Source organism: Pogoniulus pusillus, chromosome 19, assembly GCF_015220805.1.
Source record: "Pogoniulus pusillus isolate bPogPus1 chromosome 19, bPogPus1.pri, whole genome shotgun sequence".
Lineage (NCBI taxonomy): Eukaryota > Metazoa > Chordata > Aves > Piciformes > Lybiidae > Pogoniulus > Pogoniulus pusillus.
The window spans coordinates 17207639-17226842 of record NC_087282.1 but is presented as its reverse complement, the minus strand read 5'-3'; the positions used below and the strand labels follow the sequence as shown (position 1 = coordinate 17226842).

At 42.6% G+C, this 19204-nt stretch overlaps 1 protein-coding gene across 4 annotated transcripts in view; it reads left to right on the top strand.

Annotated features, from left to right (window-relative positions):
• Positions 1-19204, top strand: part of GRIA3 (glutamate ionotropic receptor AMPA type subunit 3) — a 164960-nt gene that overhangs the window by 106879 nt on the left and 38877 nt on the right. For all 4 annotated transcript variants that reach the window (XM_064159493.1, XM_064159491.1, XM_064159492.1 and 1 more), the window contains exons 11-12: positions 8559-8935; positions 16315-16513. In XM_064159493.1, the coding sequence (XP_064015563.1) occupies positions 8559-8935; positions 16315-16513 (576 nt within the window). The remainder of the gene's footprint in view (positions 1-8558; positions 8936-16314; positions 16514-19204) is intronic.

Sequence of the window (19204 nt, the reverse complement as noted above, 5' to 3'; positions counted from 1 at the left end):
TTATCTAAGTATTTGACTTTGGTATTCTTGGTAGCCTATTTAACTTCAAAATATTTTATCTAAGTATTTGACTTTGGTATTCTTGGTAGCCTATTTAACTTCAAAATATTTTATCTAAGTATTTGGTATTCTTGGTAGCCTATTTAACTTCAAAATATTTTACCTAAGTATTTGACTTTGGTATTCTTGGTAGCCTATTTGACTTCAAAATATTTTATCTAAGTATTTGACTTTGGTATTCTTGGTAGCCTGTTTGACTTCAAAATATTTTATCTAAGTATTTGACTTTGGTATTCTTGGTAGCCTGTTTGACTTCAAAATATTTTATCTAAGTATTTGACTTTGGTATTCTTGGTAGCCTGTTTGACTTCAAAATATTTTACCTAAGTATTTGACTTTGGTATTCTTGGTAGCCTGTTTGACTTCAAAATATTTTATCTAAGTATTTGACTTTGGTATTCTTGGTAGCCTGTTTGACTTCAAAATATTTTATCTAAGTATTTGACTTTGGTATTCTTGGTAGCCTGTTTGACTTCAAAATATTTTATCTAAGTATTTGACTTTGGTATTCTTGGTAACCTGTTTGACTTCAAAATATTTTACCTAAGTATTTGACTTTGGTATTCTTGGTAGCCTGTTTGACTTCAAAATATTTTATCTAAGTATTTGACTTTGGTATTCTTGGCAGCCTATTTGACTTCAAAATATTTTATATAAGTAGTGATTATGTAAGTAGCATTGTATTAAGGGGAGGGAGAGAAATCTGCTGGTTAAACAGGGATGGGGACCCTTGGTTTCTATCCTCACTTCCCTGTTGATTGAAGTTTATCATAGTGCAAATCTTCTGAACTCCCCATGCCTCAGTTATGTGACTTGGGAAAATGCTGTTACCTCTCTTAGAGAACACAAGTACATGGAGAATCTCCAAAGCAAAGGTTTAGTTTAGTTCCAAGCGTAATTACATTGCAGCAGAAACCTAACCCCTCAGTTTCCCCGTGTGTGTTTTAAGGAATGTCAAGAGTATTACCTGTAATTGGGACCTTTTGATGTATTTGCAGCTGGCCAGCAATGGAACAGTTTATTCACTTCAGAAATAATCGTATCATAATCAGAAGGCAAGCAAAAGAGAACCTGAAATTACTGCTAACAGCCAGGGCACAGGGACCATCTACGCCAGAGGAAAGGTGTGATACAGGCCACTGCCTGTGGCACTTGAGCCAAGTAAGATTAGCCTGTGCAGCTGCTGCATGATGCAAGATCCACCTGGATAAAGGGCCACAGAAATTATGTGAAAGCTAGAGCACTTCTGCTATGAGGACAAGCTGAGAGAGTTGGAGTTGTTCAGCCTGGAGAAGAGAAAGCTTCAGAGAGACCTTCTTGTGGCCTTTCAGTACTTAAAAGGGCCTAGAAGAAAGGTGGGGACAGTCTTTTTAGAAAAGCCTGCAGTGACAAGAGAAGGGGTGATGGTTTTAACTAGGTGATCTCTAGAGGTCCCTTCCGACCCCTACAATTCTGTGACTCCGTGTGGCACTCTGTGTGACAAGGAGGGGAGATTTAGAATAGATCTGTGGAATACACTTTTTACAATGAGGGTGGTGAGACACTGACCCGGGATATCCAGAGAGATGGTAGATGTCTCATTCTTGGGAACATTCCAGGTCAAGTTGTTTGGGGCTCTGAGCAACCTCATCTAGTTAAAGAGTTCCCTGCTCACTGCAGAGAGATTGGATTGGCTGACCTTAAAAGGTGTTTTCCAACCTATTCTGTGATTCTATAAGCAGTTTGACTGCAGCTGCCTTTTCCACAGCATCTTGGGACAAGCCTAGCTCAGCAAGCTCTGCTTCCTTAACATCAATTCAAGCCCCAGATACTCCCCCTTGACCTGATCATACTAGTAACCTTTCCACACCAGTGAAAAAATGCTTCACAAGCTTCACAGACCATACCTTAAAGCCTCCCCAAACCCTCTTTGACATTGTCATTTTCCTTTGCAAGAAGGTCTGTTCCTTTGTGTTCTGAAGCACAGTTTTTATCTGTATTTTCTCATTAATGAAAATTTGAGGAATGGTTCCCTCCATGACCCCCAATGGCTCCTCTTCTCATGCTGTGAGCTCAGTTACTGAAGCCTCTTCACTGCAGTGCTCAATTATTCAAAGGTCAGATACATCCCTTGAGGTTTGACTGCAGACCCAGGTTAATTCTTACAGCCCAGCGCTGCTGAGCTAGCTCCCCATCCTGCCGAGCTGAACTGAGCTGGCAAGCTGTGCAGAAATCCACCTGGCTTTCTGTAAGCAGGAAAACAGCCCCTAAACGCTGAATACAAATCTCACCAGCACTCCAGACCCTTTCTCAGCCCTGTTTGCAAACAGCATGAAATACCCTTGGCCTCTTTCTCCATCTGTTGAGAGGGAGCTGTGTACCACGTTCACACGGATGTGCACAAAGCCCTTTGAAGATGAAAAGTGCTCTAGAAGTGCTAATTATGTGGAGCAAGCGCCTCATTTACGTGCTGACTCCTTTATCTCTCAGGGGTTTAAAACTCTATTAGGGAACTAAAACTGTACGTTACCCCTCATGCCCCTGTGAGCCTTGTCTGCAAAATTACTGTCATATTTGGCTCCTCTGGATTCCATTTTGGGAAGACAAGAGGGAGATTAGATTTTAAATGCCTGTATTAGCATGTATGGAAGACAGGCATGGGGGGAATAAAAGGGGCTTGATTGGTTTTGGTACCAGTTATCCAGCAGCTGAACCAAGCAGTGGCAGAAAACACAATATTTTAGATTGCATTTGGCTCAAGTGATAAACAGGGCTAGTAATTTGTCAAACACAGCATATTCCTGACCCAACGAGCCTCTCCCCACCACCTGGCACTGCTGGGAAGCCTTAGCAGGCTTTTTGAATACTGTGCCCTTTTTTCATAGCCCCGTGCATACAACTCCTTCCTAAAATGGCTCTTAGGACAGTCATAGGAAGTGAGTGGCTTGTCATTTTAATGCCAAAACCCTAATTAACTGCAATTAATGTTTAGCTTGTGCCAGTTCACTGTTACTGTCGCTTTTGCTTCCTGTGGGACACGGCTTAGAGTCAGGAGAGAAAGTGCAGCTGGGTCCTGGCAGCCTCTGGCCCACTGCATTGTTGAAGAGCTCTGAATGGTGGGGAGTGGGGAGAGCTGGCAGGGGGCTCAGTGTGTGCTGAGCTGTACCCAAAACAGTGAGGATGCTCTGTTCCGGTGCTGCAGGACCTGAGACTGGCCAGCACAGCCCTGACTGCTCTATAACTATCTGGAGATCTGAGTTAACTGGGCTGACTGGAACAATCCAGAGAGAATGCATTCTCTGGGGGCAGACACACTAAACTACTTCCCATTTCAGTTCTCCCTCCCCTGTTTCACATCACGCCAGGACTGGTTAGAAGGCAAAGAAGTGTGCTGTGCCATAGAGCCCCCCCAAAGTCAAGGACAAGCTTAGCTGGTCCCTTTGCACTTTTCCTTGTGGCTTTGCAGTGGGGTGTACAAATGAACCTGGTTACAGAGAAGGGCTTTCTCTTCTGTGGCAGAGGGATGTCAGGCTTAGAGACAGGGAATTTTGCCAAGCAGATATCCCCAGACTGCTTTGCTTTGGACAAGAGAACCCACAAGTCTTGTTAGAGAGGAGCTAGTGAGGGCTGTGTAAGTTTTCAGCAATTTTCAAATGGTGGTGGTAGTAGTAGCAGCAGTAATAATAATTGCAGTACTAAAACCTGACATAAAAATGATTTTTTTTTTCCACAGATCAAAAAACTTCTAGGTTGAAGAAGAGCTAAAATTTGCTCTTTCACTTTGATGGTATCAAAATAAGACTCTTCTTCCTACTAGAAAAAAAAAATCAAACTCTCTTTAAAATTAAGAGAATGAAACATAGTGGAAACTTTTGACAGAACAAAAATGGACATTTTAGAAAAGTAAAGTAGCTAAATCATTCTCAGTCTGGGAGACTGAATCACTATTTAAATCTAACCAGAAGAGCAAACCAGCAAGGCCAGTGCTGTCCTCCAGTGATCCACCGTGCCCTCCATACAGGCTGGTGAGCAGCTGCATCTCCCACTGCACACATCCAGTGAGGCTGGTGCTCAGGGCTTTGTACCCACCATCTGCTGAGCACTAGATCCTTCCTCTTCTGTAGGGTAAGCCTCCTTCTGCAGGCTTTTATATCTTCTTTCCCTTTTAAAGCAGGCTGCTGTTCCTCCTTCGTTGCTCAGCCTTCCCTCCCTGGGCCTGATGTTTTACACATTGCTGAGGCTAATTGACAGTAGGTTTAACACAGATCCTAACTGGAACTACAGATGCATTGGGAGTGGAAAGAGCAATCAGACCTCACAGCCTTTAAAGCTCTCTTCAGGTAAAGAAAAGGTCTTTATAAAAGCCTTTCAGTATGTAGAATAGCATAAAGGAATGAAGCAGAGATGTAAAGGAGAGGCAATCCTCCAAACACAGGCAGCCTCCGCAGTCTGTCAAAGAGGGACCACCTACACATCTCCTTGCCTTGAACAGCATGAGCAGGTGCTGGCCTCTCTGGCTTTCCCACCAGTAGAAGAAAGGCTTCAGATGACACATGCAGCCTTTGAATCATAGTGGAGGGGAAGGCTAATTCAGTTCCTAATTCTCCTCAAAATGTTGCATGTGTTGTTAGCCTCTGGCAGAGCCTGACTGTGCCAGGAGCGGGAGAAGCTTGTCCTTCACCCCTCACCCCAGCATCTGCAGGAGGGAAACCCAGGCACAAGTGTCCAGAGGCAGCCATGCCATGCCACTACCCTGTGGCTCACATGGACCTTTGCCCTGTACACACATGGACAGATGTGGGGTCTGTGCCCGAGCAGCCACTGAGCCACGGTGCCACCATACCACACAGCGTGCCAGGACCTCAGTCCTGGCACAGAACCAGGCTGCCCTGGTCCCAGATTTCAGCTGACCTGTGTCCAAGCACAAGCAGAGGAAGCACACATATGTCCACAGCTCAAAAAGCAGATGTACCCTTAATTTCTGCATCTGCCTACAGTGATAGAGCCTCAGAAGGAGCTGTGGGTATCCACATCACGCACGCATGGGCTTACCACTGACAAACTACGGCAGACAAGGCCAGCTGCGCTTTTAACATCCTAATACCTTTTCACCCTGCTCAGCTGAAACACCAAGAATTCAGTGCAGCATCCTGCTAGTCACATATCAGCTGCTGCTCCCTTTAAATAAGTGTGAGCTGATGTGTTAAAAACACAGTGTCCCCCTGACCTGGCCCCTCAGCACACCCTGATACCTGTGGGTATACTGGAGGCTCTTCACGAGGTAACTTCTACCACAGGTGATGTATTGCTATGTCTGACACCATTTCCTGACTCCTGGAAACCTCAGGCTGCACTGAGAAGTCCTAAAATGTGCTCAGTGTCAGTCATCATTGCAGTGCAGTCTCTTCCTACGCTGCAGAGTAGCTGCAGTCAGCACATCTGTGGTTCCTGGAGGTTTGGCTGCTGGTGGAATCAGGCAGTGTCTCTCTGGTTAGGTCTGTATATAGCGAGTGCTGGCTTGCTTCCTGTCACACCAAGGTCTTGCAGACTGTAGCCCAGACCCACTTCTCAAAAAGCAACAGTAACAAACAAATTGCTCAGCTCTGAAAGCATGCATGACCAGAAGTGAAGGCAGGAGGGTAGTTAGTATCTCTTGCTGTCTCTAGTGCATGGCTTTGAAGTTACGAAGAGTCACCTTAAGCTCCATACGACTTCAGTGCCTCCTTTTGGATTACAGAGATGGCACATCTTATCATTTTCATTTCTTCAAGTAGAAGAATATTTCCATTTGCTGTTTCTTCTCCCTCGCCTAGGAGTCTTGAGGTTTGCAGCCCCTAGGGTCAACTTTAAAACAGAGTGGGTAGTGCCTCTGTGCCACATGTCTTCTCTAAATCCATCCCTCCCACACTAGTAGTCAAAGACAGAACAAGCCTCAGAGGAATCCATGACATTTCTTGCCCAGCTCAGATGCAGTGAAGATGATGTCTGAAACACCATTAGTCGTGAGTGATAAGCAAAGCTTAGTTGTTGAGTTTCTTAAACCTCCTTCCGGTTCTGCACAGGGAAGGACATGGCTGTGGTTGTCACTGTGGTTGTGTTCTTCTTAACTGAGCTCACTTTCACCAGGCAGTAAAGCACCTGCTTCCCACCTACGCTTCCCCTTACATGGGGTCATTGTTAAGTCTCTGCAAGAGTCCTGATGCATTAAGCTTGCTCTGATGAGGATTAATTTGCAAGCACCTCATTAGCTCAACATGAAATACAGTAGTCATGGTTAAAGTGCTTGGTCTTCCAGCCAGCCATGGGCTCTGACTACATTTAAAACTGATACTCTGTGCACAATACTCACTGACTTCAGTCGTGTAATATTTAACAGTAGCTCACCAAGCAGCAGTTACAAGACAAATATCTGTGTTGTGGAGATTCAGCAGTGTACAGGTTCAAGCATCATCTAGTCCTTCTATCATGCTCTACCTGTGTTCTCCCAAGCCTGTTATCTAGGCTATCATCACATTCCTCTGCAGAGACAGTAGACACCCAGGCATCCAAAGGCAGCTGGCACTTTCAGTTGTTATTCAAGCCACATTAAGCTAGATTTTTGCAGTAAGTTATCACAAATGAGTTGAAGAGTTTCTCCTTGAGGAAAGAGGTCACTCGAGGGAAAAGGCAATGTCCTAGCAGGCAGGAATGTCTAAAGGAGCTGAGGAGGGCTGTGAGAGGATGCACCAAGGGCCATGATTTCTGAACATGCACAGGCATGTTTTATATGATTATTTCAAGTAGTGAGCTTGTATGTGTACTTGGAGTTGCACACACCAGTGCCAGCACTGAGATTTTCCTGAGTGACTGGCACAAACACGGAGGCTGTGTGCACAGATGGGTGCTTCGTGGAGGGAATTTTGCTGTGGGGAGGGCTGCAGAGGGTCAGTCCAACAAATCTGCCATTAGCCTCAGCCTTTAAACCAAAAGTGCCTTGGGCATGGCTGCACAGTGCTGCTGAGGCACCAGCTGGCACAGAGCCTGCGGTACTCAGATTAACCTTATGAGAATCCTTTGCCTTTTCTGCTTATTAAACTTGATTAAAAAAAAAATCCACAACTATTTAGGAGGAGGAATGAATCAGATATTCATGAAAGTCACGTACATCAGATTTACATAAAAGCATCTTCAATTATTTTATGGCACAGATTTTAATCACTTCTTATTAACATTTCCTATTAACTTTTATTCAAGCTTCTACGTAATCGAGTTTTATTTTTCTACCAGAAAGAGATCCATACTTACTAGTGGGAAATAAAACTCTGTTTTAAAAGCTGTGCAGTGTTTTAGGAAGTGGTAAGTTAAATTTTCCCCAAGAAACATTTTTTCTTTATGTTTTTTTTTTCTACCAGTGAAAGGTTGTTGTTAGAAGCATCAGTAACGTGAATAGAGTGTTCAAATTAGATTGCAAAAAAGTGTTTGTAGGTATGTGAGCTCTGATAATAACTTTTAGATTAAAAGTGTCTTTTAGCCTTTTAAACAATGTAGTTTCCTCTATTGCAAATGGTGACACCTGCTTGAGTACTTCACTGAGTCAAGGCTAGGTTATCTAAACAGTGTGACTTGAATCTTTCTAGCACAGACATAGAGATAAATATGTTGACATTTGATTTTGGAATGTTATTTTCAATCATGTAACTGATTTTTTTTTTTTCCACTTCACATTCTTACCCTCCTGTAAAGCCTAGCGAAGATGTATTGATTGAAGGCAAAGGTATTGGGTCAGAGTATTCCAACAGGCTGGTGAATGACAGGTGCAATGAGATAAGATTGTGCTTCCAGAGGACACACCCCCAGAACATGGTCTGTGTTACAGATCTAAAAAAGCTGCAGAGCTAAATTCTGTAAAATAGGATGGCACAGATTATACAGCCAAAAAATGCTCCTTTGCATTCTTCTCAGATAACCCAGGCTATTTACTTCTCAGGGACTCGCACATCTGTACTATTGTTCTTCAGTGGCCACAGAAAGGATGGGCTGCCTCTCTCCTATCACTCCTCCATTTTAATATCTTCTAGCCCTTATTGCAGTGGGGTTTCAAAGGAGTGAGTCAGTGGTAGCACCCAGTGCATCTGAAAGTCAGTGACTGATTACTTCTCTTAGATTCCTTAGATCCTGGACTAATTAATGTAAGAGGACTTGCTGAAATAATGGGAAAATAGCAGACACATAATTTGCCCCAAGTCTTCAAGACAGACAGATACAGGCCATCATTTACCCATTGTAACGTAATAGCAGCATAAACATATGTTGGTACATACCTTCCTATAATGAGGCCCTCGCAGTTTTGATTGTATTTTTTCTTATTAATGATTTTCTATCAACATCATGTAGTCCTTAAGTAACTGCAAAATAAGCTGCACAGAAAATGTTTCCTGCCCACTCTTGTAATTTATCATCTGATTCATTAGCCTGAGAGTTTAGATAGTGATTGCGTTGCAACTGTTCTGTAACTAACTTTGTTTGTTTTCCCTTTTCAGAGAGCAGACATAGCTGTTGCCCCCCTCACCATAACACTGGTGCGAGAAGAAGTCATAGACTTTTCCAAACCCTTTATGAGCCTGGGCATCTCCATTATGATCAAGAAGCCTCAGAAATCTAAACCGGGCGTGTTCTCTTTCCTGGATCCTTTGGCGTACGAAATTTGGATGTGTATAGTCTTTGCTTACATTGGCGTCAGCGTAGTTCTTTTCCTAGTCAGCAGATTCAGCCCTTACGAATGGCATTTGGAAGACAGCAATGAAGAGCCACGAGACCCTCAGAATCCTCCTGACCCTCCAAATGAGTTTGGAATATTTAACAGCCTTTGGTTTTCCCTGGGTGCCTTTATGCAGCAAGGATGCGATATTTCTCCAAGGTTTGTTCCGTATCACTCCATCACCTTTTTGCATTTTATGGTCATTTCCTGATGCCATGGTGCATATATGTTACTTTTCCAATTTTCTTTTGGATTCCAAATTAATTTTTTTGTTTGTTTCTTTTGCCATTCCATTCAGTGCTAAGCATCATCATCAAGCACCGTGCTTGCTAATGTTCACCTCCAGACTGAGTGGCATTGCTTTATAATACAATTTATGCATTTCTGCCAAACTTATATACACCATGATGAGGCTGTAAAATGCATAGGGTCATCCATTTTCAGCAATGCTTGGAGGGCTACCGTGTTTTTGCTGCATATCTCATTTTACGGTCATCTCCTTGGTGCATCTAACAGATTCTTTTCTTCCTTTCTTTATTTTTGAAAATCACATGCAACAGCACTTTAAAATGGCTCCAATCCTGCCATGGCTTCTGCCTCTTTGCTTTCTTTTGTGCCCACTTGCTCCAGTTTTGTTTTTGAACCATCCTTTTATCTATTACTAATTTGCTTGCTGCTGTCTTTCCTATGTTCAGATCTCTGTATGCATCCCCCTAACAGTTCCTGTGTACTGCTCTCTGTCTGTGTCATTATTTCAGTCCACTCTAGTCTGTTGTCCTGGTGTCCATGGTCAATATGGTCTAATAAGCATTGCCAGTCTCCATAAAGGTTTTTCTTAGTCACAAAGACATTCTGAATAAGGCTGTAGAAAAACATGGTTGATACTAGTTCAAATTTAACAGAGAGCACTGGTGCTGCCTGCTGTACAATTACATTTCTTTTTTAAAGAAGCATTTTCAAACCCACCTGAGAATAGTGAAGATCTCTCTAATTGAGCAATGCATACCACAAATATTATTTGAATTATATATATATATACATATGCATGTGTATATATATCTATATAAATAAAACCACATATTTTTCTACATTTACACTGGTAAAATACCTCAGTGATGTGCCTGTGATAAGTAAAATTAAGCAGTTTCATAGTGATGAAGCACTAGTTATATTTTGTATGACACTATTTTAGTAACAAGTTTACAGCCATTTTAATGATTAAAACCACATGCTTAATACAAACAGGATGCAGTTTTTCCCTTTAACGAGGCTGCTAATTAAAGTAAGAGAGACAGCTCTTTTATAACTGGGCACTTAGACTCCAAATACACCTTGGCATATTTGTGTACCTTTCTCAGTATCTGCATCATGGGAAAGGCAGTAGGTTTTCCTTGTCTGTATATTAGCAGGAATCTTGAGCAGCCACATTGAAGCACGTGGCAAAGGTTCTACAAAGTTCCACAGAAAGGATGTTTTTACTCATTATAGTGTAGTAATAATTCTTCAAGTTGCTGCACATTCAAAACTCCTACATGATTGCAGTGAAACCCAGGACTCAGAGATACTGGCATATGCCTGGCAGTATTTGATCCATGTCGTGCAAATGTTTAGCAAGTCTTGGTAGCAGCAGTTAGATTTATTACTTATTAACAGAGGTGTATATATACTACGTAAGACATACACACATTTTCACCTGGCTGTCACCATGACTTAGTCTTTGCAGTTACCAATGTGTGCCTCACTGTACAACTCTGGCCGTTGGCCTTCTCCTCCTGTTTATGCACTGTGCTCTGCTTTGTGCCTAAATTCTGTACTGAAACTTTGCCTCTCTGCTTGCTGTTAAAGGTGATGAGTAGTGATAGCATTTAAATTGCTGTTGACCATGTGCATACCCAATATAAAGGACCGGGAAATAAGCACTGGGACATCACATGGAAAGCTGCAGGCATTGCACTGTTTCTGCTAGGTCTCTTTATTGACAGTTACATGGAAGTGCATAGGATTTTTGTTAAGTTCTCACATGACAATTTCAGCCATTTACTTTATATAACAATAGAAACATACTCAATTTTTTTCAATATTACCATGATAAGTGCCTTGGAAGTACCTCCCCCACCCCCAAACAAAAAGACAGCAGCAAACCTATTTTATCTGTCCATCAGAAGCTATTAGCTCAGTTTGAAAACATTATCCAGTTACTTTGTTATCTGTCATGATAACAGATTCCAGTCAGTTCCATGCATTGTTACTGAAAAAAAGAAGAGAGAAAGCTAATACTTTGGTTTAAATTCCAGAAACAGAGTTCCTTTGGCTGATATGTTGATTAAAGTTGATTAAATGTCAAAATTCTTTTCCATAGAAGGGACTATTCCCAAGTATTCCATTCTTAATCTTTGTAAGGTTATGCCATTCACAGTACATTGACTATATGAATGTTTCATACTATTTTATTGCCATTAAAAGGGGCTTCATTCTGCCATTGTGAGTTTTGTCTGAATAAATGTCTTATACGAGAGCGTACAGCACTTGTAGAGAGATGCCGACAAGCAGTCTGGAGAGATCACTTTTGTACTTGCTGATAAAGGCTCTTTCAGCTGCCTTTGTGTGGAACAGCTGTGACATCTAATGACTAGTTAGATCTATCCTCGGTGAGTATGCTGTGTGGATATTCCAGAGGATATATCCCTATACTCTTTGTATTTAATAGGAGTCACTAAAGAGAATCAAATAGCAGCCAAAGGATAGGCGTTAGTGCATCCCTTGATGCAATCAACATTTGTTCCAGCAGTTTTGTTCTGCTATCAAAGGCTGCTGTGTTTTCTGCATAGGGAGCTAAAGCACTGAAAAATTCACTTTTGATGGATCAAAAGTAGATTATTAAACTTGCTTTAATGTCAGATGTGTACAGAAAATGAAATCTGGAGCAAACAAAGTCAAATTTGTAACACTGTTCTAAGCAAAAATATCTTTGAAATCTCTATGAGAACATATATTTCCATTTTGCTCTTTATTCATGTGGAACAAAGAGGTCAGATTAATTAATTGCTGATGGAAAAAGACAGGGGGTTCATTAAAAATTATCTCATGAGGTTGGTCATTTAAGAGGGTGTATTTCTAGATCCCTATTTTCACAGCTGAAAACTCAAGAGACTCCTATTAAAGACCATGGGAATGACTTTGTGGGACTTTCAAAGTAACAATGAGAGCTGAGGAACTAGGTACTCCTGAAACTCCCACTGCCAGTTCCTATGATGGAAGCATCTCAAGTCAGCACTTCAGATGCTGTCGTTTCTTGTGTTCTGTCTCAGTAGGAGAGATGAGGGCTGCCTGGCCACAGGAGGCTGTCAGGAGAGGTAGAGGGCTGGCCAGCGAGGGAGCAAGGGCCAGAGCTCTCAGCTCAGAGAGAAACTAGGTAACGTGTGTCAGAATATTATATAATTGAAGGGGTTCTAGACAAGGAGAGTTTGCACCAAAGTCATTCAGGATCATTTGCCAATTTAGCAGCCACCTTGTTATCGATTTGCCAATTAAAAACGGAGTGGTGTGAGAGGCTTATTGTTTCTGTGCGCTGTAGGAAATCAGATACCTTTTATGGCCATGAGTAGAACAAGCTACTGTGATAAATGAAGGAGGTTTTGTTTAAATGTATTATTCTCCTGGAAACTGAATTTTAATTTGAATATATATTTTGTTTTTCTTTCATCACTAACTGGCTGTCATTTGACTCCATGCTTCCTTTTAAATTTCCTCTCAAGGTATGCACTCTTCCTGTTTATTTCCTTTTGAAAACACTGTCTGACCTTGTTTTGATAACTGAGTTACAATTCTGGTTTTGCAGGTCTTTGTTGCTTCTCTCATTTGTTAACACTCTAATTCACTCTCAAATAATGTCGTGCAAAATATGTATTTGTTGAGGCAGTTTGGTAAATGCCATGTTGGGATAAAGCATTAGTTACTTGTTTTTAAATGACAGCACTGCACAGTGGGACAGGAGTGTCTTCGTCAGAAAAGTTGCTGCTGGTGCTAAAGCCTGTGATTCATTTTTCAGCAATTATTACCTGAGTAACAGACAAACATTTATGTGGTTCACAGCACAAAATATACAAGGATTCTATTATTACCAGCCCAGTATGTATGTACTAACCCTTTTCCTCCCACATCCCTCCACACCAGCCTCCGCAGTGGGTATAAGGAGTCTTCAAATCAGCAGATGGGCTGGGGGGGGGATGACTGGTGTCCTTTGGACAAGGAGGCTGCCAAGCTATGCTTGTCTATGTTCTTTTTCTTCTCTAGCTGTCTTTCTGTCCTTCAGTGCCAACTTTGTGGTTTGATTTGGTTTAGGTTTGCCCCATTTCGTGCTCCCACCAGTCACAGCTATGTCAGCCCAGACCGCTTTGTAATAGTAGCCATTTAATCTTCCTTTTCATGCTTGTTGGAAGACTCTAAGAGAAACACCTCTGTAGTGACATCCAGTTCTTTTTCAAGTGACCTAAACTCCTCTGAGATCAGCTCTGATCCTCACCTAGCAAGACCCCTCTCTTACATGTAGGACCCTGAGGGAAGTGTCTTCTTCATCAAGTGATCCAGCCATGTCCACTTCCCCTGCTGCTCAGCTCTTCTCCATTCTTTTGTCCTGTATCTGTCTGACTTGGTTTGTGCAGGTTGCAGGATCTCTGGGGTGAGATATTTTTACCTTTCTCTGTGTGTAATACTCTGTGCAGCCACGCAGCTCGACACAGACTTCAGTGTTACATCAGTGTGAGTCTGAGGTTTCACTGATCTGGAAAATATCTTCTGCACATCTTCATTCCAGCAGTCCATCTGTCCTGCTAACAGAAAGGGCAGCTGCCAACGCAAGTAAGACATGTCCTATGGGTAACTATAGGGGGAACAAGCACATACTGTTTTGTTCCCAGTAGTTCCACTGCATTTGACTAAACACCCCAGGAAGTCTTATTTTTGTTCAGTTTGGTTGGTTGGGGTTTGTTGTTGTTGTTGGTTGGTTGGTTGTTTTTTAATCTTCCTAGTGCAAGGTTTATTATGAAGCAAGAGGGCCACAGGAATCTGGAAACCCCAGATGAAGCCAGTCTTGCTGTATTCAAGCAGTTGTTGGATCTGCTCTACTTGCTAGGCAGACTTTTGCTCAACTGACTCTGAAACTGTCCACCTCATTGCTAGGAGGAGGAATTCAACTCCAGCTTTTCTCTGAAGATAGAGAGTATGTAATGAATGAATGCATAAAAGGGAGATGGATTTCACCTGATGTAGTCAACTAAAAGCAATAGAGTGTGTTTTGGTTAGGCATCTCAGTTTCCCCTACAAAATCATGAGATTTATCCCACACTACCTCAAGTAAGATAAATCTCATTCAGAGGTTGTCTGTCTCCTCTCCTTCTCTCTGCTGGCTCCAAAGCAGCTTTGCATGACAAGTTCAACTCTGTGTTGGCAAAAAATTACATCAGTCCATTTAAGAGACTGATTTGGCATGGAGAGTATCCATTTTTAGCATAGCTAAAACCAAGACCCTAACTGGTAAGGGGGCTGGCCAGAAGGGACTTCACCAAGTTGTGAAGTCCCAAGACACTCACTTGATACCTATAAAGCATGTAGAGCAAGGTAGAGAAGTTCCTTGATTTACTGCATTATTCTGGATTTATATTTCTGCAACTTGCCATTCCATCTTCTCAGTAGCCTTCTGAGTGCAGCTGCAGCACAGCCTAGGCTGAAGCTTGGAAGCTTTTTGTCCTCTTGGGAGGCCCTCAGGAAAGGCAGGAAAGCTGCCTTCCCCCTTGTCATTGATCCAGTGGATGTGTGCCTGCCCCAAAGAAGCATACTCAGGCTAAAGCAATGGCAACATCCCGTAGAGCTCATGTCTCAGAGGTTATTTCTTCCTGATGGACACAGCAGTGACACTTTATTTGTCAGGCTTCCCTAAGTTTTGTAACCACTTGAACCATCTTACATATTGGTATGAACTGCACCAGCAATTAGTGCATGCTGTAATCCATAGAAACCAGCCTGCATCTGCCCTTCTCTGTGGGAGCTGCAGCTTCAGGTTCTTGGGCAGAGGAGAGTGGAGAACAGCAGTGCTTCCCCTTTCAGTTCATTTCTCCTCTTTCTTCTCACTTACTCCACATTTCTCTCTCTGGTTTCATTGCACTGGCTTTTTTTTCTTTGCTTGTTTGCCTTTTGTTATTGTGTTCTTTGATGTGTTTTACCTATTTTTTTTTCTTTAATGGGATTTTTTGATGGCTCAGGCAATCTCAGGTTCAGGCCAAGACTAGGTACTTTACCAGCTAACCCCACTGTGTGGGTGAGGTGGGGGTATGCCACGAGACTTTGGGGTTTTTTCCTGTCTCCATCTGGTGGTAGGACAACTTGTACCCACTGTCTGGGGATGGCACTGAGGGGCTTGAAGGAAACAAATAAACAGGTAAGCATTTTCTTGCTTTCTCTTTCCTCCCTTCACAAAAACTGAGGACTACAGAATCCAAGTCCCACAGATCTAATGAATCTCGGACTGATTCTTCTTCCACTGGCATCAGCAGAGTTAGGGGACAACACATGAAACAGATTTGTCTCAGCTGCTGAAATGAGTCCTGGTCAACGTGCCATGTTTGAAGAATGTGCGCAGCACACAATGGTGAAATTCCCCGCCCAGCTGAGCAACAGGGCACTGGCATCCCTCAATCCTGAACAAATGTTTTGACCCTGATGTTCAATTGCTATAAAGCATCAAGAGTTCCTGCTGACAGCATCGAGACCTTCTGACCACTGGGCACTATGTAATGATGTGTTTACAAACAGGCCTTTTTTTCAGTCCCTGTGGTGGTCTTTGAAAAAACAAAAAATGACAACAAAATGGAGCACAATTAATGTTTTTTTCCTGCTTCCTTCTCTATTACCTTGGTTGTTATAAAGCAGGAATGCATTTGACTTAGAAGAGTGCAATGTGCAAATTTCAGTTACCATAAAACCTAAAGCAGCGTCGCTTCTCTCTTCAGTAGATTCAGTCTGTAGTTCCTGCTAGGCCATGAGGAGAGAAGGATGCTGGATGTTTTTTGGTTTATTCTTTGCATGTTTATACAGACTCCTTTTTGCAGTTTACTACATTTTGAGAGTTGATGCAGTACATTTGTGTCCTCCAAGCTGGGCAGCCTCCAGAGAGACATGATCCTGGCACATCACAGCAGGCAAACCCAGCCTCAGAGAAAGGCTGGTCAAGAAGAGAAGACAAAAGTCTTCTGGCAAAAGACTTCTCCAGCAGAGTCTGTGGAACTCAGGAGAGCTTGTTCCTCTCCAAATCTCTGATGGGGGTTGGATCAGATGAATTATTCCTTAATTGACGGTCCTTGTTCTCACCAAAAGACTGGAGAGAGTATTTAATTAGGTAAGACTAGGTGTACATGAAGTTCACTCTCCTAAGGAAGCCTGTTCACAGGTACATGGAAGATCAGGACAAAAGGGCTGTGCAAGTGAATGTGTCTTCGCAAGAAGAATGACTTCCGAGCAATCTGATGGTGTGTGTTTTTCCCTAGATCTCTCTCAGGGCGAATTGTCGGAGGCGTCTGGTGGTTCTTCACTCTCATCATTATCTCCTCCTACACTGCTAATCTTGCTGCCTTCCTTACGGTGGAAAGGATGGTTTCTCCCATAGAGAGCGCAGAGGACCTGGCTAAGCAAACGGAAATAGCCTATGGCACCTTGGATTCAGGCTCGACCAAAGAATTCTTTAGAGTAAGTCTGTTCAATCTCCATTAGAGCTTTTTTGTACACTCTAAGTGTCTAATATATGTGTTTCAGTTGTTTGGTTTTACCCAGCTATAATAGCTGTTCCAGTGAAAGCTGCTTTGTGCAGTCAGGACAGGGCTGAGTGCAGGATTTAATATCCAAAGGCGTCTTGTCAAAAATGGGTGGGTTTGCTCAACCTGAAACATCTCAAGATGGAAAACCTGACCTCTGCTATCACGGGAAGGGGGTTTTAACATGAGCTTCAGAACCCCGGTCTGATGAGCAATAATGCAGTCGTTAGCACAACATTTAGCAAAGAAAACTCTTGGAAGAGTGATGCTCTTGACCTACTTGCTGTGTTTGCCCAGCTGGCAGCCGTTAATGCCATCCAATGTGGGTGTCCTCTTGCCAGAACGGGAAGGGGGATGGGAGGCATGGGTTGCAATTCGTTTCTATATGGTACAATGATTGCTGCAGTTGTCCTTGCTGTGTCTCCACTGCTCACTAGCATCTGGTGGGACTGGATCAACCAGTCAGGGATGAAATTTCTGTACCCCAGGGCACTGATGTGTATTCACCTTGCTTAGGGAAATGCTGGTTGGCAGTATTTGGGGGTAGTGGGAAGAACAGACTTAAGATCATCCTTTTTTTCTGCACTTACCAAAGCACAAGCTGAACTGCAGAGTTTGGTGAGATTGATTAACAACCCTAATGACCTCAGACCACTTTCATGTGTCTAAAAATGTTACAACCTGAAAAGTTCTTATTTCTGACCTTTCTGAAGGCAAACTGGAATGCTCAGCCCTTTCAGGAAGCTCTTGGTTCTGTCTCAGCAGTGCCAATGAGATGCCATTCAAACCAACGTTTTTTTATATAGAGAAGCAGTCTGCACTGCCTGTACATACTGCCCAAGTGTGAGGGGAGAGGGAGGCAAAAAGACTCTCACTGCTGTGGGCTGATGAAATACTGAAGGCTTCTTGAATAAATAGTGATGGCTCCTTGAATTTGCTTAACATTTCAATACGTGACCAGACACACATACATGTACATCTGAATCTGATGGGAAATTGGGAGTCAATGCTTTATGCTTTATTTTATGAAGCTTTTTTACTCTGCCTTACTTATAGGTAGTGTTTTTATATAAAAATAATGGTTTTATATAAAAACTCAGTCGTTCTAAATTTAACTGCAGTGGCTGGCACATTACAACAGTTTCTGTTTGCACTAAAGCCCTGCAAGGTAAACACTGGCCTTGTGAAGGTGACATGACTGTATAAAAATTTGCATTCTCTTTAATTATCAGCCCATGGCAGTGTTATCTGCACAGCAAACATTAGGTGAGTGGATCTGTCAGAAGAGGTAGCACAACTTGATTAAAAATATTGGTGCATTTTACAGTCACCATACAGTTCTTGGGGATGGGGAAAAAAATCTCCTTTTCAATATCTTGTTGCCATTAATACAGAAAGAGAGATCATGTGGGGCTGTTTCTTCATTTCCTTAATAGTCTGACATAACAAGGAAATCCCTTCTCACTGAGAGATCAAAGGAATGAGTGTTTCATGTGAAAGGATACAAAGTCTAGTAAATGTATGAATACTTTGTTGTGCTGTTAATAGTCTTCAGATGAGCTGTGACTCTCCTGGTGCTGGGGGAAGCAGGGCTGTAAATGAGGATTATCTATCAGGAGCTGCCAGCTCTATCAGGCAGGGAGAGGAGTCATATGAGGAAGGAGGAGAGCAGAGCCCTGGGAGTGGTGGAGCAAGGCATAACACCTGCTCTGGGTGATCCAGATGGGCCAAGTGGGAAGGAGAATAGGCCCTAAGTGGCGCTTCTCTCTCCTCAGCATTCTCAAGACACACAACATAATTTCAGTTGTATTAACTTCTGCAGAGTAATTAATTTGAATAGAGTGATGCAGCTATGAAACTGTTGTAATTAGAGTCTTCTTCAGTTGATTTGAGAAGGGCAAAAGCTTTGCCTTAGATTAAATGCATATGTTCACATAAATACTTCGTTGTACAGTCTTCATTAGCTGCTTACTATGGTAATGATGGCTGCAACTTGAAGTAACTCTTAGAGGACTCTTGTTTTCCAAGTGCCTACTGCACAGACCATGCCTGCTGTGTGATTTGGGATGCCTCTCTCCCTGTAAACTCATTTCTCACTACTGCTAGAGCATCAGTAGGAGTGATAGTGGTCTGAGTCAGAAAAAGACATGAGTTCTCCTGGGTGCAATGTGATGATTATTCCCTCCATGAGGGGAATATCCTCCTCCACCCATTCCCCACCAGCATTTAACCAATTTAAGAATAGCTGGCTGAGTGGGTAAGGATCAGCCACACAGTGAGAAAGGAAGCTTCTGACTGAGCAGATGGCTACATGAGCAAGTCAATGCAATCCTGACTTACACTAGTTGCCCACACATGTCTACATACACACTGGCTGTGGCACATGAGAGGTAACTACATTTTCTCTAGAGGTGGGAGGAGTTACCTGGATGTGAGCAGCTCAGTGCATGTGTATTGGCACCACAAAAAGTGACTTGGCTTTGTAGCTGGGCCATGGCTTCACAAAAGAGGTGCAAGACTGTCTCTCCAGGGTCCTATAGAGAAGTCTGTATGGGTATATCTCTTCCTAGAGGTGTAAAACTAAAGTGTTTCACAAACAAAGCCATTAATCAGACACTGGTCTTAC